The sequence below is a fragment of the Bos grunniens genome, chromosome 11, assembly GCF_055505025.1.
Source record: "Bos grunniens cultivar Pamir isolate PY7600 chromosome 11, Bosgru_T2T1.0, whole genome shotgun sequence".
NCBI classification, from domain to species: domain Eukaryota; kingdom Metazoa; phylum Chordata; class Mammalia; order Artiodactyla; family Bovidae; genus Bos; species Bos grunniens.
In genome coordinates, this window is record NC_141175.1 from 81,049,340 (window position 1) to 81,070,485 (window position 21,146).

General features: G+C 39.9%; 1 protein-coding gene and 1 long non-coding RNA gene across 2 annotated transcripts in view; one reads left to right on the forward strand and one right to left on the reverse strand.

Annotated features, from left to right (window-relative positions):
- Positions 1–13,254, reverse strand: part of SLC3A1 (solute carrier family 3 member 1) — a 35,282-nt gene extending 22,028 nt beyond the window's left edge. The window contains exons 1-4 of the mRNA XM_086327173.1: positions 12,786–13,254; positions 9,143–9,322; positions 8,622–8,776; positions 5,544–5,669 (exon numbers count right to left, since the gene is read on the reverse strand). Coding sequence (XP_086183299.1) covers positions 5,544–5,669; positions 8,622–8,776; positions 9,143–9,322; positions 12,786–13,215 — 891 coding nt within the window. The 5' untranslated portion in view covers positions 13,216–13,254. The remainder of the gene's footprint in view (positions 1–5,543; positions 5,670–8,621; positions 8,777–9,142; positions 9,323–12,785) is intronic.
- A 184-nt stretch (positions 13,255–13,438) lies between these two features.
- LOC147363402 (uncharacterized) lies at positions 13,439–14,921 on the forward strand. Its single transcript, XR_015137041.1, has 2 exons — positions 13,439–13,730; positions 14,056–14,921. It is a non-coding gene; the product is annotated as an uncharacterized LOC147363402 (long non-coding RNA).
- Positions 14,922–21,146: the final 6,225 nt, after the last annotated feature.

Genomic DNA, 21,146 nt, shown 5'->3' on the forward strand with positions numbered 1-21,146 from the left:
GAGACCCCCCACACACACACCCATTCTTCCCATATCTCCCATCCCAGGAAACGGACCTGCCACCCAGCCAGAATTCAAATCTGAAACCTGGAAGTCACACCAGACTCCTCTCTAAGGACTGATGATGCCTCTGCAACCGCTACACCTTCTGCCACCCTCACTGGTCCCACTGGGAGGTTTCCTAGTTACTGCATCACCCACCTCCCCAGTTTTTCTGCCTTCAAACCTGCCTTACTCAAATGCCTTCATCACAAACCATATTGATTTTTCCCAGTGCAAATTAAAAATTATTCCCCTGCCCAAGACAAGCACCTACCATGTCCTCCAATGCAGCTCATGATGTGGTTCCTACCCACCTCTCTCACCTCGCCTGATCACACACCCCCTCTCGGGACAACATGTACCCACAGTGGACAACTCCCAGCACTTCCACTGTGCTTTCTCTCTGCTGGGGACACTCCCACCTGTGTCTCTTTGCTTGGCTCAGTCTTTCTCACCCTCTAGCTATCATTGCTTCCTCTGTAAACCTTTCCCCAGTCTCTCCCACTCTGTGTCCAGGTTAGGTCCCTGCCCTGCATTCTCCTACTTCCTACTGCCATGAACACTCAGCACACTTTACCGTAATTTCCCATCTGTTTACCACCCCCCTCCAGAATATATTATTATAGCCCATGACGGCTACAACATGGGTCATTCTTTCTCACTCTCTAGGAATCATTGCTTATATCTATATATCTATATCTAGGTATACCCTCTATTTCCCATTTGTTTGCCACCCCCCTCCAGAATATATTATCATAGCCCATGATGGCCACAACACGGTTCCATCTTCAGAATCAGCCTACTCTGGCATATAGCCAATACACAGCACATGCTGTTTAATGAGGGAATGGTTTATAATGAAGTGCATGGCATACACGTGGTATAATGATGCTGCAGTGATGAGCATCAAGCACTGAGCTGGCTTATAAAGCAGGTAGTGAGTATATTTTATTTTGAATTGAGTTGCTTGTCTCCAGCAATACTGTGCTCAGTAGAGGCAGAACAGAACCATTACTTATGCTCTGTATCCCATCTTTAGCCAGGAGGGCATCTTGGTTCCCAGTTGCCAGTTGCTATAAATACACTAACTCCTCTAATCCAGGGCTCAGCCTTCCCACGTGGGTGGTTTCAGGAATCAGACTGAGCCCCAGACATGGGGCCAGGCCATCTGGAATCTCTTCCCTGCTCTGCAGCTTGTCTACTGATCACTTCTCTGGGCCTCAGTTTCCTTATTTGTCAAATAAGGGATTTGGAGGGCAAATTTTAAAAAACTGATCGGAAAATTATAAAATACTAGACAAATATAAGCCACCCCTCCTCTGAGAAGACTTCCTGACTTCTCTAGCTGAAAAAGCTCTAGCCCTGGAAGGTTCAGGGCAGAGCCAAACCCCTAATGGCCAGTGCAAGGGAGGGGACAAAGAGGAAGAAGAAGGATGTTCTGTGCTGGGTGTCTCCTGCCTGCCAGCCTCCCACCGTGCAGATAAGCTGAAATCTGATGGGAGCCCCGAGGAAGAAGGCTCAGGTCCTGAGGACAAGCTGGTATGCAAGCACAACTCATTCCAAATGCCTCCTCATCACAAATTCTCAGGGTTGCAGATTATTAACCTGCATAACTCTGCTTCAAAGATAAGTGCTGCTGGGGGAAGGAGGATGTCAGAAGTCCCTTCATGTGAAAGCTCCCTTTCCAGGAGCGAAGAGCCTTCCCTTACAGCATTCAGCCTTTCTTATTTACCTCTAATAGGAAACCTTGTAAACCAGCCTTGCAAAAAAACGTCTAACCTCTCAACCAGAGGCAGTAATGATTCATCTCAAGAGGGATTTCATCCTGCAAGGCTAGTAACTAAGGCTCCTATTTATGTCCTCCACTACTTGGATGCCTTCAAGAGAATTGCTGGGTTAGCCAAAAAAGAATTAATGTATTGCTGGCACATTTTGGCAAAATTTATCACATTTGTCTAAACATCTCCAGGCAATCCATCAATATTGCCGCAAGGAGCCTGGAGAAATCCACTGCCTGATAAACCAACTGGTTTCTATGAATTTCCAATTAAAAACCTGCTTACAAAAACTGTGTAGAAAAAGTGAAACACAGAGAGAGAAGCAGTTTGCCTCAGATTAGGCAAGGAGCTGTGGTTAATTTAAGTACATGGATGCCACAATCTCGGTGCTTGGGTTTGAATCCTATCCCCTTAGTCCCAAGGTGGGTGGTGTCACCTCTTTAAGCCTCAGTTTCCTTCTCTGTAAAACAGTCATGGTCATAAAATCTCCTAAGTTAGGTTTGTTTTGAACATTAAATGAGATAATGCTGGTAAAGCACTTGGCAAAAAGTAAGTGCCTAGTAAGAGTGGGGGGTGTGAGTGTATAAATGATCTTCAGTGATGGAGAAGAGGAAAGTTCACACTCCATCAGAGAAGTTTAAAACTAACCCCTCGTTAGTGGGCTGACTGTGTCTACCTCCCCACCCCCAAATGAGACAAGGCTGCCATGACAAGGTGCCTACTTCTCAAGATCGCAAAGCAATTCATCTAAATTCTGGAAAACATATATAGTAAAAATAGCCTTAGAACTAAGGAATTTATAGGAATATATTTAAAAGAAGTGCAGGATATGTACACTGAAAACTAGAAGACACTGTTGAAAGCAACTAAAGGAGATCTTGAGTAAGTAGAAAGACATCCTGTGTCCACAGATCGGAAGAGCTAATATTCTTCAGATGGCAATACTCCCCCAAACTGATCCACAGATTCCATACAATCCCAGCAGGCTTCTCTGAAGAAACTGACAAGCAAGCAGGGAAGTGCAAAGAACCTAGAACAGTCGAATAATCTTGGAAAAAAAGAACAAGGTTGTAGAGCTCACACATCCCAATTTCAAAACTTACTATATAAAACTGTAGTAATCCAGACTGGCATAAGGACAGACATATAGATCAATGGAACAGAAGTGACAGTCTAGAAATAAACCCCAGTGTTTGTGATCAACTGATATTCAAAAGGGTTCCAAGATAGTTCAATGGTGAAAGAATAATCTTTGTTAAACACATATTGTTGGGATAACTGGATAGCTACATGCAAAAGAGTGAAGTTAGACTCCCTCTTACCAAATACAAAAATCAACAAAAAATGGATCAGAGACCTAAGTGTAAGAGCTAAAACTACAAAACTCTTAAAGGAAAACATGAGTTAAATCTTTACAACCTGGAGTTAGGCAATGGTTCTTAAATGTTATACTATAAGCATAAGCAAGAAAAAAAATAGATAAGTTGAAGATCACAGCAATTAAAAACTCTTGTGCTTCAAAGAGCACCATCAAGGAAGTAAAAAGACAACCTATAGAAAGGAAGAAAATTAATTGCAAATCATATACCCAGAATGTGTTAAAAAAAAAAAAAATTTATAACTCAACAAAAAGTCAAATAACACAGTTTTAAAATAGACAAAGGATTTGAATAGACATTTCCCCAGTGAAAATATACAAATAAACTATAAGCACATGAAAAGACGCTCACTATCGTCAGCTGTCAGGGAAATGCAAATCAAAACCACAGTGAAACACCACTTAACTAGCATGAAAGTTATCAAAGCTAAGACAATAGCAAGTGTCAATGAGGATACAGAGAAAATAGAAACTCCATACATGGCTAATAAAAATGTAAAATGGTCCAGCTACACTGGAAAACAGTTTCTCAAGAAATTAAATACAGATTATAATATAGATATAGATACAGATTATTATATATTATAATATATAATATAGATGTCACAGACATCTATATAGATACTATATGATTCCATTTATGTGAAATGTCCAGAACAGGCTTATTTATAGAGGCATAAAGTAGAGTAGTGGTTTCCAGGGCTCAAAGAGAGAAAATGCAGTAGCCAGAGGGAGTGAGTTCTAATGGGTATGGGGTTTCTTTGGGGGGGTGATGAAAGTGTCTGAAATTAGTAGAGATACTTGCATAATCCTGTAAACATACTAAAACCACTGACTTACATACTTGAAAGGGGTGAATTTTGTGATATGTCAATTATATCTCAATAAAGCTGTTATTTAAAAACAAAACAAGAACAGACTAAGGGGCACAGGTGTTCTTAGTGACTCCAACAAGGCATCCTCTCCATCTGGCTGACATGATGACTTGTAGAGAGAGACCCACAGCTCCCTGCTCTGCTCTATTTGGGTTTCCTCTTCACCGGCCTCAGAGCCCTGCCCTGGTATCCTAAATTCTTGCCCATGAGAGCCACAGCAGCAGCAATAATGAAAACAGCAGCAGGGCTAATGTTTACTGTGAATTATGTGTCAGGTGTTGTTAGAACCACCACTATACAGGTGTGAGTGCCAGCAACTCTCACCTGGGTGCTGCAGGAAATCTGAGCATCATCAGACCACAGAGCATCATCTCTGGCTCAGCAAGTGTCCCTATGACAGCATTCACAGCCCCACAGCATCAGCCCTCACCCTCATTTTTACACCCAAACTCCCCAACCCTGTCCCTCACTTCACTGAAGTGCACTGATAGTGTTGCCACATGGAATACAGGACAACCAGTTAAGCTTTAATTTAAGATAAACCATGAACTAATTTTTTAGTAGAAGAAAGTATCAAATATTGCACTAGTCATTGTTTAACTGAAATTAAAATTTAATCGAACATCTTGAAATTTCACTTGCTGTGCCTGGCAGTTCTGCGCAGCAGCCCCCAGGTCATTTCTGAAACACATGGAGCTCAGTCTCCCCCAGAAAATTTTGCATTTGCTCTTCTCTCTGCCTGAAGTTCTCTTTCCCTAGCTGTTCACATGGCTCCCTTACAAACATCAGGTTTTGTGCAAATGGGACCTCAACATAGGGGTGTCTCTGAGCCCACTTCACACTGGCACTGCGAAGGTCTCTAAGCCTTCATCACCACCTGACATGTTAAATATTTAGCTGTTGTCTGCCTTCCCCTAAGGATACTGGGAATTCCTTGAGGGTGGGGTTTTTGATTCACTGTTGCATTCCCACTGCTTAGAACCAGAACTGACATGGAACAGATGATAAGCCGATATTTACTGAGTGAATGCAGAAATGTTGTGCATGGGTTATATCAACTCATGTTCCAAAAAGCCCCTGTGAGACAAACACTGCACCATCAATCGTGTCTCATAGACAAGGGATCCAAGACACAGAAAAGCTAAATAATTCACGCAGAAGCTCCCTGAAGCCAATGATGAGGCCAGGTCCAGACCCAGGAGCTGTGCCAGCTTAGTGCAGGCAGAGAGGCATCTCAGAGCTAAGGTAACAGGTGTTTCTGCCTTCCACCCATTTCAATTATTTGGGGTTAGAGGAAGGAAAGAGCCACTGACATATCTGAGAGTCTGTATTTGCATCAGACACCTTAATCCCAGAACTGAATTGTACTGCTTGATTTTGCTCATACAATTACTATTCAACACAAAGGGTAGCAAATAACCACCTAAGCACCCGTGAAATGGAGAAGTTTACGTGGATGTCTGTACTCACTTTTATTTCTTCTTGAACATCAGGATTACGGAAATTTAAATCAGGTTGCTCTTTCATAAACTGATGAAAATAGCATTGTTTTCGTACTTCATCAAAGTGCCAACTGGAGTTTCCATATACACTTAACTAGCAAACAGAAAATAGCAGATCAGTTCCTTAGCATGGTTTCTATGATGGTAAGACCCACAAAGAAATGATCATTGTCATCGTCAGCCCCATGCAGACTAAGTGCACAAGTCCCCAGAATTTTCCTTCTAGTGAGAGCACTAGATAAATTAATTCCCTAAAATTCCACTTGCTGGCCTAGTGCCCCACAAAAGTGGTTGTGATGTGTTTGTACAGTAGAAACTGTTCACAACAACCACAACATCAAAACAATGCTCTCAATGTAAGGAGCAGACATTTCTAATCTATTTTCTTGAAACTTCTGTCCAGGCCCTGGACTCCTATTTGTGAAGAAAAGCAAATGATGGTCAATTTGGGAGAAATACACGTTCCACTGATCTTGGAGCTTGAATCCAAATAGAGAGATTATTTAAATGATATTTTTAGAAAAATATTAGAATCATTCCATTTAAAATGCTGCTAGCCCTCAGGAATAAAAGAAATCTAGCAACTTCAAGAGGACTTCCCTATAGCTCAGATGGTAAAGAATCTGCCTGCAAGGCAGGAGACCCAGGTTCAATCCCCAGGACAGGAAGATATCCTGGAGAAGGAAATGGCAACTGACTCCAGTATTCTTTCCATGGGATTCCATTGGAAATCCCATGGAAAGAGGAGCCTGGGCAGCTACAGTCCATGGGGTAGCAAAGAGTCAGAAATGACTAAGTGACTGAGCACGCACACACAGTGACTTCACATGTTGGCACCCAACAGCATTTGACAGGGGTGCTGCTTTCCTCCTTCTAGAAGCTCACATCCGTGGCATTTCCAGATGGAGGAACCTGTGTCAGGTTTCCTCAGGGCTCTGTCTTGGGCCATTTGTTCATTTCACACTAAAGAGAACATCTAGACAACATTTACAAACTAAGGGATTTGCATAAATATTTTATTTTTATAGTTGAAAGACCTAGTCACACTGGGTCCACATTTCCATGGCAACGACTGGCCCAAGCTAAGTAGTAGCTGATGCCTTTTGAAGAAACATTCTCTCTCCAGCTCACTTCATGGCCCACCTGAATAAAAACCAGGATAAGATTTTTACAGCATATATCAGTATACGGAAAGATCAGTATACAAAATACAAAAAAATAAATAAATAAACTCTGCAAATCTATTTCAAAGGGACCAGCAATCCAACAAAAAATTGGAGAAAGAAACCATTAAACAGATGTTCCACAGAAATGGAAGCTCAAGTGAATAAATGTATGAAAAGATATTCAGCATCATTATTAATTAGGCAACTAGTACATCAATAATTAGTAATTAGATAAATTATCATTAGCAGTTAGAGAAATGTAAAATTAGGACCTCAAAGTTGTACCAATTTATGTTCACTCAGTAAAAATTAGACTAGGTACAGTCTTTAGCCCTTTCATTTATTAGCCGTGAACCAGGGCAAGGTGCTTAACATTTCTCTGCCTCAGTCTGCTCATCTGTAAAACAGGAATTAAAGCCCAACCCATAAGCCTCTATAGTGAATTACAGGAGTTAATGAATATAATCAATATAAAACACTCAGAGCCTGGCACACAGTAAGCATTAGCAAATGTTTGCTAATGTCATCATTATTTTAAAAAGTGGTGGATTGGTAAAAAGGAAAATTGTGTGTTTGCTCAATCACTCGGTTGTGTTCAACTCTTTGCAACCCCGTGGCCTATAGGCTACCAGGTCCTCTGTCCACAGGATTTCCCAGGCAAGAATACTGAAGCAGGTTGCCATTTCCTCCTCCAGGGGATCTATACGGCTCAGGGACTGAACCTACATCTCCTGCATTGGCAGGTGGATTCTTTAACCTGAGCCACCTGGGAAGAGGTGAAATTGCCAGGACTTGCTAAAGGGCTGTTCACCAGGCTGCGTATATTAGTGCTATTCACATAACCTCGGATACGGGAGGTTGGGAGAAAAGAGCACACAGTCAACTTTAGACACACATCATTTGAGTGCCCTTCGGTCATTTAAAAGCTGATGCCCAGGGGTCAGCCTCTTTTAGTGCTTATGGAGGTCAAGAGGGAGGCCCTGGAGTGGGGAGAGATAATCCAGAGAAAAAGGGTCTGTAGAAAGCAGGAGAGAAGATGAATTAGAGTACACAGAGGGACTGACCTGGGACAGAAAGAGAGCTGCCAGATAAACTGCAAGACATTCAATTCAATCTGAATTTCAGATAAGCAATGAATAGTTTTTTAGTGTAAGGGTATTCCAAATATTTTACACTAAAAATTGTTCACTGTTTATCTAAAACACATTTCACTGGGCTTTCTCTCAAGCAGGAGAGACAAGGTCTCTGTGCAGAAGAGGTGAACAGGAACAGGATGTGTCAGCTTCTGTTCTCCCTTTAAAGTTGGGTTTGCTGCTGAGGGTGATGAGATGCAGTGAAGGTGGGTAAGATGTCTGAAGAGGAGACAGGGCATGTTGATCAGTTGGATTTAGTAAAATTCCCCCAAAAGAGTGGATGGATCAGTCCAGATAGGGACAATGACTATGTCCAGAGGCTTGGATACCAAAGTTCAGGTAAAGAAAAAATGGATGGTTGAGTTTGTTTATGGCTACCATTTTACTGGACAACGGAGTCAAAAAGTCAGAAAGGCAAAAGGGTCTGGAGGGTAGCAAGACAGTTACTAAACTAATAAGACATGGGGTCTCAGCTGGACAGAGGGGGAAATAAAGGAAAGAGAGGTTAACAAAGAGCATAAGTTTTAATATGCTAAAACACATCAGCTCTACAACGAAATGAAAAATCCAAACCCACAGATGATTAGAAGCTTGGGACTTCATTTCTATTTCTTTGGGAAATTTGTTTCCCTTCTCTTAAACGATTGCTATCATTCATTTTCCTTTAACAGGGCTTTATAAATAGCCAGTTTAATAACTGAAGATCTGCCAATTTTACTTCTGTAAATCAAGCATGTTGGGACTTACCCAGTTGTTGGGTGGTATGGTTGTACCATTTTCATGGTTACAGTCATGCCAGATATAATAATCGGTATATTTTCCTGTCCGGTTCCGACTCCATTGAAACCAAGCATGTTTATCACTGGTGTGGTTTGGTATGAAATCGATGATTAATTTTAAACCTAGTGCGTGAAAACATTTCAAATGGTAAGATAATATTATATTATATAATATCATATTAGAATAATACAATAGTGAGGAAGAAAATGCTCTAAGCCAAGAAAAGACTCTGATGCTGGGAGGGATTGGGGGCAGGCGGAGAAGGGGACGACAGAGGATGAGATGGCTGGATGGCATCACTGACTCGATGGACGTGAGTCTCAGTGAACTCCGGGAGTTGGTGATGGACAGGGAGGCCTGGCGTGCTGCGATTCATGGGGTTGCAAAGAATCGGACACAACTGAGCGACTGATCTGATCTGATCTGATCTGAAGCATTTGGAGAAATGCTTTCCTTAAACCATCCCACCCACCTTCCATTAAATTTACCTTTATCGTGTATGGCTGCAACCAGATTCTCAAAATCTTTCATTGTTCCAAAAATGGGATCAATTTCTCGGAAATCTTCAACACCATGTCGGAAATCTTTAAGGGATGATTTATAAAATGAAGTAATCCAAACAGTTTTTATATTTAAAGTTGTGATGTAATCCAATTTATCTTGAATACCTGAAGGCAAAAGTCAAAGCCATGAAAAATAGTTTGTTTTTTCAGTTGAACGATTAAAAATAAAACGAATAGGCTTAAGACAGAAATATTTGGGGTTGTTTTGAATTTGGGTAAAATTCAAATAGCAAGGTCTAGTTCTACAACCAACAGCAAATTAGTCTTCTAGCAATAACCTTTGAACTTTAACATCAGTGCATAATATTTAAAAAATCTGTCTGTGGTTTGTTCATATTTTATACTTAAAACCAAAACTACACTATTGTTAATTTATTCTACACATGGTTTCAAGCACCTAATCCAAGCAAGATGCTGCTAAGTACCAAGATACAAAGAAGAATAGCATATGCACTCTGGATGGTCACGTGATCTAAGCTGCACTGTCCAGTGTGCAGCCACTTGCCACGTGGCTCTCAAGCACTTGCAATGTGACTAGTCTAAACTGAGATGTGTTGTAAATGTAAAACACACACTGGACACTGAAAACCCAGTATGACAAGAAAGAATGTAAAATAGCTCATTTATATTTTTATATTGATTATATGTAACAAAGACCCTGATGCTGGTCATTAGAAAAGACCCTGATGCTGGGAAAGATTGAAGGCAGAAGGAGAAGAGGGCAACAGAGAATGAGATGGTTGGATGGCATCACCGACTCAATGGATGTGAACTTGGGGAAACTGCAGAGATGAGGAGGGACAGGGAAGCCTGGTATGCTGCAGTCCATGGGGTCGTGAAGAGTTGGATTCAACTGAGCGACTGAACAACAACAATATATTGAAATGATAGTTGATATGTTGGATTAAACAAAGTATATTATTCAAATTAAGTTCACTCGTTTCTCTTTTACTTTTTTAATATGGCTGCTAGAAAACTGTCAATTACCTATGTGGTCCACATTCTATTTCCTTTGGATGGCACTGAAGTCAAACACTTATACAGAAGAGAACTTTAGACTTAGATGAGAAGAGACATAGGAATGAAACTCTTGTACTTGGGACCCCGTAGGATAATTAGCAGTTAGTGGGGGGAAGTGCTTCTAGTTCAGAGTCCTAAATGCGGAGTCCGAGTTTAGTACTCGGTCTGCAGTGACTTCCTGTGGGACCCCCGTCAGAAGTCGCTGAGGCCAAAGCAGGAGTCAGGCTGCTTATCTGTGTCCTGACTATACTTCAGTTCCCTTCCGTGGATGGCCGTGAGACCTCCTGGGGTATCAACAGGCAACAAAAGAATTTTGATTTAAGTCAGATTAAAGTCAAAATTTTGATTTATATCAAGAATAAGCACAAAGGAACAGGATGATAAAAACGAATAGGCCAAATGGACACAGAGTAACAAAGCATCTCCGGATGTCCACATTCCAGGGGACAGAACGCAATAGACTAAACTGAAACCTGGAACATCTTCTTCAAATTAGAACATAATCCTCTCAACCTCTAGAAAAAATACCTATTAATTACAGGAAGCAGCCACAAGGAAAAGTTATGGGCAATGACAAATGTGAGAGGTGAATACAAGTTGCCCTTTGCACAGGGAATTTAGAAGATTACAGAGGCAGGGCCAGGAAGTGGGTAGTATATTTTAGGGCTATAGGGTTTTTGGCTTTATTCCATCAAAACATCACTTTGCAAAGCATTTACTTTGTAAGCAGCAGCAGGTGATAGGATCATGCTAGGGGCTGAGGGGTTGGAAGGAAAGTCACCCAGATACGTTACACCGAAGCACCAGAGGTGCAGCTCCATCCAAAACACTGAAAGAGTTTGGGGAGGGTAGCGCCCCCTCTGATTAAGAGATTAAATAGATTAATGAAGGAAGTGGGTTTGAACTGCATCTTAAAGGTCAGATAGTATTTCAATTAGTTAAGATGCAGGATGATTTTTAAGAGAAAAATTATATGAGTGTGAAGAAGAAGTCTTTTATTAGTTTACTAAAGAAAGCTGAAGATTTTAGGAGTGTGTTTGAACCATTTTAAAGTTCGACTAAGCTCATTACCACTTCCTATACTCTTTTCGATGCGTAACATAATCACATTTATTTAAGAATGTATTCCAATATCAAAAAGCAAAATTCAACAATGCAAAACCTCAATTACTTTCGTACCAACCTAATAGTTTTGTGAGGACTCCCTGATGTATTCAGACATTTTCATGTAAGGTGCAGGCCTTGACCACACAGTTCTGAGACAAATCTATCCTTATATACTGTATTCTAGACCAACTACAGTCTCAAAGGCTGCAGTTTCTGAGTCTAAGCTGTCCACTAATTGAGGAAGTAGTAGTGACCTGTTACAGGAGGTGTGCAAGGAAAGTCATCTTTTAGAATGCTGGACTGGGGCCTTCTCAGTAAGTCAGAAGAAGGGGCTGCAAAATGGAGGGCCTTACAGACTCTACAGCGATGAAAAGAGGAATACTAAGCACCAGGAAGGGAGCCAAGCAACTAGCCAAAAACAAACAATTCAGCAAGCTATTATATATCAGGCATCTAGAGTTATACCCAATACATTCATGTGTGCTCAGTTGCTCAGTGGTGTCCAACTCTTTGCGACGCCCCCAGACTGTAGCCTATCAGGCTCCTCTGTCCGTGGGATTTTCCAGACAAGAACACTGGAGTGGGTTGCCATTCCCTTCTCTATCCCATACTCTTAAATCATTATTTTGTCTTCTTCAAGCCAAACAGCATTATCAAAAATTATCTTATTAGTTTATTTGTTCCTTATTGTTTCCCTTAACTGGGTAACCATATCAACCAATTTGCCTGGGACAGTTTCCTGCAATTGGTTTGTGTCCTCACTTGAGCAATAAATAATAAGGCCATCCCATACATAACACACTAGGAAATTATTAGCATATCTTTAAAAATATTTTTTACTTTCTTTATTAAGATGGATTTTTTTAAAATAATCCTTAATTCAACTAATGACCAACCCACACTATACCTTTTCTTCATTTCTCAAGATTTAAGCTTTTAAAGACTTAGTCTATACATTTTAAAGATATCACTTAATCTTCTTCTAAAATAATGAAGTATGCTTTGCTTATTAATCAGAATCTCTCTGCCAGATTAGTAAACTAGCCACTGTGCACCCTGGAAAAGGGATTCCAAAGAGTCTAAACAGTCACTCTGAGATGACCAACTCTAAAGTGTACAGAAGCAGGACACATTTCAGGAGGAAACTTGCTCATGCAGGAAGTTAGACCAGATGACTATGCAAAAGTTCCTACTGGGCAATAAACTTAACAGCCCTTTGGGGGCTCAAAGGGCTCCAGCAAGTATCCTTTCATCATATGCCAAGAATTGCTGGGTTCTGCTGAGTGGCTTTTTAAAATATCATAAACAAGGAGAAAGGCATCATCAAGTCATACTGGGTGGAATGTGCTTATTACCACACAGCCCAGGCATAATGAGCTTCCAGGACGAAGAGCCCTAAACCAACCTCATCCCGCCCGGCACCAAGTCTCAAGGCACGCACCTTTCAGATCTCCGTCCCCATCCTTGTTGCTGTCCCTGAAAGACCTTGGGTAGATCTGGTACATGGGTCCCGCCTGCCACCAGTCCAGGCACTTGGGAGAGATGGCAATGATGGCTATGGTGGCCGCAATGAGCACAAGCACGGAAGCCACGGTGAGCCAGAAGAGCACCTCCCGCGGTATCCGGTAGCAGGCCTGGCCCGAGAACTGAAATAGCACCTCTTTGGGCATCCCAGCGTAGGGCCGGACATCCTTCACATCGGGCTCCCCGGGGCCAAGGATGTCCACGGTGTTGTGCTGTGGCCCGACCACTGGGCTGCTTGGGTCCAGGTCAGTCTCCAGGATGTCTTCATTTTGTACAAACCCGTTGTTGGTCTGGCCTTCCTTCGCATTTAATCCAATAGAATCTCTCTTGCTTTTATCCTCAGCCATGTTTCACAATCTTATCCCTGCCGAGTGCCTTTCTTCAGTAACAAAAGGGAGAAGAGAGCTTGCAGAAATGCTTGATCGTGTTAATGAGCTTTTCATGGTTTATAAATAAACCTGACTGGACAAAGTTCAGCCAAGGAAGAAAGGGTAAAGGTAAAGTGGGGTTTTTAAAAATTCTCCTTACACCCTGTGAGACCGATGTAGCAACAGTCAACCACATGGAGGGATTCAGATCTGGACTGGAGCAGAGGCACAGAGGAGGTGAAATGGGAAGAGGACACAGCGTTCCACTGCAGTTTAAGACCTTACTTGCAAATAGTCACAGCAGCATTAATCACAACAGTCAAAAGGTGGAAAGAAGCCAAGTGGATGAATGGACAACCAAACTGTGACATATACTTTAGAAAGGAATGAAATTCTGACAGGTGCCGCAACATGGATGAACCTTGAAGACATTATGCTAAGTGAAGGAAGCCAGAGACAAAAGGACAGATGTCGTCTGAGTGCACTTATGTGAGGTAGGTACGAATTCATAAAAACAGAGCAGAAGGGTAGGTAACGGGAGTCGGAAGAAAGGAGGTCATGAGCAGTTCTTGTTTAATGAGTATAAAGTTTACATTTTGGACTATGCAGAAGTTCTGGAGGTGGTCGTGCACCAATGTAAATGTATTTAACGCCACTGAATTGTACACTTTCAAGTTCTTAAAGTGGTAAATTTTATATTATGTATATTTCACCACAATAAAAAATAGCTTAAATTTTCTTTCTTGTTAACTAGATATGAGAAAAAGAAACAGAATTTTGCAGGGGAAAACATGCTTTTCTTTACTTTTTATTTTGAAGGTCTCTTCTACAAACCCAAGAGGAAGAGGATCTGAAGACAGGGGACAACACCACCTTTGTCACTGAAACTATTGTATCTCAGTTCAAGCCAACCTGATACATGCCTATTTGTATGCTCAGTTCGACCCCAGGTGCCTTCAGTCTTGTTTCCTATTTTCAGAAGAGTATGGTTGCCCATTCTTGGAAGCACTTTTCCAAGTGGGGATGGTGGAATGGGGAATTTCATGTCTAGCAAATTCAAGTGGTTTATTATAGGTAAACAGTTCTTAACACAAGCACTAAAGACTTGTTTAATCATTGACAAGTATAAAATATAAATTTGCAACCAAGAAGAAACTGCATTAAAAGTGAGGTATGCTTTCCTAGAAGATTATGCAAACCTTAAAAGAATATGATGATTCATGGCTTCCTTCTAATCAGTGCACATATAATAAACGGTTCTATGACTCTTTTGATCAAATAAGAAATTTTTTGTTTTAAGTGAAGAAAGTTACATGAATTACTAATATTACTGTTAATTTGTAGAGTGACTTAGAAGCAGTAATTGGTACAGAGAAATGAGCTGTTTGATTTTGGCTAAGTTATTTTTTTAAGTGAGTAAATCCCAAAATCTAGCTCATTCAATGCGTCTGATAAGGAGCATCTCTCATTATTACTAATTAGGCATACTGTATATTTTTTAACAATTAAAGGAATTTAACTTGTATGTTTCCAAATCACTTTATCTCTCACACACATAATGGTAATTTTCACCATAGGAGCTAATTGAAAGGATTTTTTGAACAGTAAAAGCAATTACAAAGATTGAATTTATTGAATAAAATTTATTATACAACAAAGCATATAATTAAAGAACATATGACAAATTTGGAAATGCATTGGTAATAAATATGCCAAAAAACTTTATGTTTTTAACATTAAAGGTATGTATACATTGTTAGACATTCAGTTCAATTCAGTCGCTCAGTCGTGTCCGACTCTTTGCGACCCCATGAACCGCAGCACGCCAGGCCTCCCTGTCCATCACCAAATCCCGTAGCTTACTCAAACTCATATCCATCAGTCAGTGGTGCCATCCAACCATCACATCCTCTGTCATCCCCTTCTCCTGCCCTCAATCTTTCCCAGTATCAGGGTCTTTTCAAATGAGTCAGCTCTTCACATCAGGTGGCCAAAATATTGGAGTTTCAGCTTCAACATCAGTCCTTCCAATGAACACCCAGGACAGATCTCCTTTAGGATGGACTGGTTGGATCTCCTTGCTGTCCAAGGGATTCTCAAGAGTATTCTCCAACACCACAGTTCAAAAGCATCAATTATCTGGCGCTCAGCTTTCTTTATAGTCCAACTCTCACATCCATACATGACTACTGGAAAAACCATAGCCTTGACTAGATGGACCTTTGTTGACAAAGTAATGTCTCTGTTTTTAATATGCTGTCTAGGTTGGTCATAACTTTCCTTCCAAAGAGTAAGCGTCTTTTAATTTCATGGCTGCAATCACCATCTGCAGTGATTTTGGACCCCCCAAAAATAAAGTCTGCCACTGTTTCCACTGTTTCCCCACCTATTTCCCATGAAATGATGGGACCAGATGCCATGATCTTAGTTTTCTGAATGTTGAGCTTTAAGCCAACTTTTTCACTCTCCTCTTTCACTTTCATCAAGAGGCTTTTGAGTTCCTCTTCACTTTCTGCCATAAGGGTGGTGTCATCTGCATATCTGAGGTCTTTGATATTTCTCCCAGCAATCTTGATTTTAGCTTGTGCTTCCTCCAGCCCAGCGTTTCTCATGATGTACTCTGCATATAAGTTAAATAAGCAGGGTGATAATATACAGCCTTGACATACTCCTTTTCCTATTTGGAACCAGTCTGTTGTTCCATGTCCAGTTCTAAATGTTGCTTCCTGACCTGCATACAGGTTTTTCAAGAGGCAGGTCTGGTATTCCCATCTCCTTCAGAATTTTCCACAGTTTATTGTGATCCACACAGTCAAAGGCTTTGGCATAGTCAATAAAGCAGAAATAGATGTTTTTCTGGACCTCTCTTGCTTTTTCAATGATCAAGCAGATGTTGGCAATTTGATTATGTATACATATATAAAATTTCATAATATCAGTTTAAAAATGTCAGTTAAAGCTTGAAAAAAAGGTTGTAAACAGATATTTCACAAAAATCAACTCATTAATGTTAGAGAAATAAGCATTTTCAATCACTTTGGCAAAGAATTTCTAAAAGATAATAGTACTAGCAAGGATCCAGTGTAAACTCATAATTCTGGAAAGTACTTTGGCAGTGTGTATCATCAGTTTTAACATTTTCAGAGTAATAAATGAGGCTAGCTCTACCAGATTTTAAGATAAAAACTTAATGAACAGTTGATATTAAAGTTTAGGTTAGGTCAAAAGATCAATTGAATGGATTGGAGTCATCCAAAATGGACCCCTATTCCTTATACAGAAGGAGATTTAGAATCTGAAAAGTGAGGAAAAGAAAGATTATTTAGTAAGTGATGTTGGACAGTTGGATAAGGAGAGTAAATATGATCAGAATCATGTGGGAAAAAATAGCACACCCATTTGTGCATGCATATTGAATGTCAGCCAGTGGCTGCCTGGAGACTGAGAATAAGAGACTGAAGATGAGATTCCTTGGATTTATACATTTCACTTTACCCTGTGTCATTTGTTCTCAGCATATCATGACTTTTGTAATAAAAAGGGGAGAAGAGGTTCATATCCATTAACTTAGCAATTTCAATTCCAAAACTCTATCTTAAGGAACTAATCCAAGACAGGAACAAAAGTTTATGAGCAATAAGGCTTATTAATTACAGTGTCATTTATAATGTCAAATATTGGAAACCAAAATGTTCAGTGACACAAGACTAACTAAATTACTGTAAATCCATGTCATAGAATCTTAGTCAGTAAACATATTTTCAAAGATTTTTAATGACATGGAAGAAATCTCACATTATTGGGTTGAGTGAGGAAAATGCAAGATATAAAGTAATTCTTCTAATTATGTAAAAAAACTTCTCATGTATATAAAGTCCTATTACAATATATGTTTAAAGTGTTTATCTCTGGGTTCTAAGAGTATGGATGATACATAATTTGTTCTTTAAACTTTTTCTGATTTTTGTAATTTTTTTGTAATTAATATCACAATCAATATTACTCTTCCATTAGAAAAAAAATAAATTAGGGAACCTTGAGTTTGGAGTCTATCTAGAAGTTCCAGTCAGGTTGTAGAGTTCAGCTTAAAGTAATTCCTTCTAGTATCAGTCACCCAAACGTCACAAACATCCCATACTTAAGATTTAAACTTAGATTTAAAGAGAAAAGAAACAAACTTCAAAAAGCAGAAGGAAGACATGGATTCAGGGAAAAGTATGGAAACATTGGAGGGAAGAAGAAGTTGACAGTAATTTGGAGAGGACAGCCACAGAGTTAAGACTTCCCAGCAAGTACAAAGTATGTTTTACTTATTATCAAGGAGACTTAGAAGGAAATATTGATTGTAGAAAGCCAAATACACTGCCTGTTAAAACTCCTAAACATGAATAAGGAACAAGAACACTAAGGAAGCTTTAAGAGCTAACTCATATAATCGGAACAAAGACTCAGAGATAATGTAGATAAACCTCCTCAGTAAATTCAAATCCCAAGTGAGTTACACAATCATGATAATAAAGTAAAGAAGAATGAACCCTCTGGAAAACAGATAACAGAACAATGGGGCTACCACAGGACACAGAAACATCCTGCAAATTAAACAGAAACAAACATATAGAAAGGAAAAATCAACAAAAAATATATTTTATATTATATATATTATAAATGGATTTTTAAATATACATGTACTAAGATTCATTAAATGAATTTTGAAGCCATTCAGTCATAAAGACTTCCAGTTAACAGCAAACCCACCAAAATATCTTACAGCATATAACCTGTCAGATTAGTAAACATTTAAAATAGAAGGATTTTCCATATTACACTTACCTGTTTACAGCCTCTGTGATCTAAGGGTAAGATCTGCATTGTCATCTTTAAGTTCCCAGCATCCAGCTCAGTGCCAGGTACATTATTAAGTTAATAAAATAATAGTTACTTAAAGGTAGGTGACATATGCTGAAGAAAAAGGGGAGAATGAGTAAGTAGGGGGAGGGGGAAGAAATGAAAAGGAAGGGGAGGGAGAAGGGGAGGGGAGGAAAAACAGAAAAGTGGAAAGTACATTCTGCCTCAAAGTGTGGATTTTTATCACTAAGCCAAATGTTCTTACCTTGATACAGTTTCATGACTCAAATTTTAAGTCAAAAAAAAAAAAAAAATTTTAAGTCAGAGGAAGTGAGATTCAAGCCTGCCTCCATTTGCTCTCTGCTTGATCTTAGACAAAAATGTCTCTAAGCCTCTCTTACCTCAGCTATAAAATTGAATTTGATTCTGGGGTTAACGTTATAAATATAGTCCAGAGTACAATGTTTTTAAAAACAGTTCTAATTAGAAGGAGCAGAAAAATAGACTTATCCTAGCTAGAGGTAGGAATTCAACTTATATAACCAGTGAATCAAAATAAAACATTTAACCATGATTTGTTAGAAGTTAAACTATTTAAAACATTCTTGAAACCAAATAGCAAAAGAAATGTTAACAGAACATGAGACTTGACAAATGTCACAAAAAACTTACTATTTCTACATACAAAGAATTGCTGCAAAAATCAATAGCTAAATACATTCAATAAGGGAGTAAAAGGAATTGCAAATTATATATAAGAAATTAACATTTCTGATGTTAATAGAACTTAACATCATATATGCAGATGATATCACTCTAATGGCAGGAGTGAAAAGGAACTAAAGAGCCTCTTTGATGAGGATGAAAGAGAGTGAAAAAGCTGGCTTAAAACTCAACATTCAAAAACTAGGATCATGGCATCCGGTCCTATCACTTCATGGCAAACAGATAGAGAAACAGTGCAAACAGTGACAGATTTTATCTTCTTGGCTCCAAAATCACTGTGGATGGTGACTGCAGCCATGAAATTAAAAGACACTTGCTCCTTGGCAGGAAAGCTATGACAAACTTAGTGTATTAAAAAGCAAAAACATCACTTTACTAACAAAGGTCCATACAGTCAAAGCTATGGTTTTTCCAGTAGTCATGTACAGATGTGAGAGACCATAAAGAAGGCTGAACACTGAAGAACTGATGCTTTTGAACTATGGTGTTGGAGAAGACGCTTGAGAGTCCCTTGGACAGCAAGGAGATCAAACCAGTCAATCCTAAAGGAAATCAACCCTGCATATTCATTGGAAGGACTAATGCTGAAGCTCCAATACTTGGATCACTTGATGTGAACAGCCAACTCATTGGAAAAAAATTTGATGCTGGGAAAGATTGAAGGCAAAATGTTCTAGAAGAGGGCAGCAAAGGATGAGATGGTTAAATAGCATCACTGACTCAATGGACGTGAGTGTGAGCAAACTCCAGGAGATAGTGAAGGACAGGGAAGCCTCAAGTGCTTCAATTCATGGTGTCACAAAGAGTTGGATATGACTTAGCAACTGAACAACAACAAAAGTCTTTGAACAAAAGTACCTTCCTAACAGGATTAAAGAAATACAAATTAAAACATTGTTCAGGTACATGACAGATTACTTGCATTGACAGTCATTAAAAGCATCCCTGTAGCCCTGTCGAACATGGCCTTTTGCCCCACGGTTCCCATCTCTTGACACACTTGAGCCTGGACTGGGACACGTGGCTTGTTTTTGGACAATGGAACAACAAACTCGACACAAAGAGAGGCTTTAAAACATGATCCTCTTCTAGACAACTGCCATCACCGTGAGAGTATGCCCAGGCTGGTCTGCTGTAGGATGTGGGAGATAAGGGCCTTCCCTTATGGAACCTTCCTATCCATGGTCCCCTAGATTAGTCAGTTCCCAGCACCCAGCCATTTGACCACAGATGCTTGAGTGAGCCCAGCCAGGATCAGTGGAATGTGGTCCAGGTCATTCAAACTGGCCTATGAACAACTACAGTGTCATGGGATTAATACATGATTGGGTTACTTTTTGGCTTGGCCTTTAAAAAACAACTTTATTGAGGGATAACTGACAAACTGCAAATTTATAGCACACAATTTGACAAGTTTTAACATGCATATACACCCATGAAACCACCACCACAATCAAAATAATGAGCATGTCCATCAGCTGCAAAAAGTGTCTCTAGCCTCTTCATATTCACTCCCTCCTATCTCTCCCTACACCTCTCTCTCACCCCCCAGCACCTATGCCTGTCCCTAGGCAACCACTGGTCTGCTTTCTATCACCATAGATCGGTTTGCATTTTCTGGAATTTTATATAAACAGAATCATACATACAGTATGTAATTTTTGTCTGGTTTCTTTTACTCAGCATAATTATTTTGACATTTATCTGTCTTGTGTGTATCAATATTTCATTCTTTTTGTATTAGCTAATATATTAGAGAAAGCTGCAGTTGTACAGAAAAAAATGAGCTGTAGTTCTACAGAGTTCTCATATACTCCCCTCTCTTCTATGTCCTCATTCTCCCTTATTAATGTGGTACATTTGATGTACATTAATGAATCAATATTGATCCATTATTGATCCATTATTCTACATTAAGATTCACTCTTCGTGTTGTCAACAAAGGTCCGTCTAGTCAAGGGTATGGTTTTTCCAGTGGTCATGTATGGATGTGAGAGTTGGACTATAAAGAAAGCCGAGTCCCGAAGAACTGATACTTTTGAACTGTGGTGTTGGAGAAGACTCTTGAGAGTCCCTTGGACAGCAAGGAGATCCAACCAGTCCATCTTAAAGGAAATTAGTCCTGGGTGTTCACTGGTAGAACTGATGTTGAAGCTGAAACTCCAATATTTTGGTCACCTGATGCGAAGAGTTGACTTGTTGGAAAAGACCTGATGCTGGGAAAGATTGAGGGCAGGAGGAGAAAGGGACGACAGAGAATGAGATGGTTGGATGGCATCACCCACTCAGTGCACGTAAGTTTGGGTGGACTCTGGGAGTTGGTGATGGACAGGGAGGCC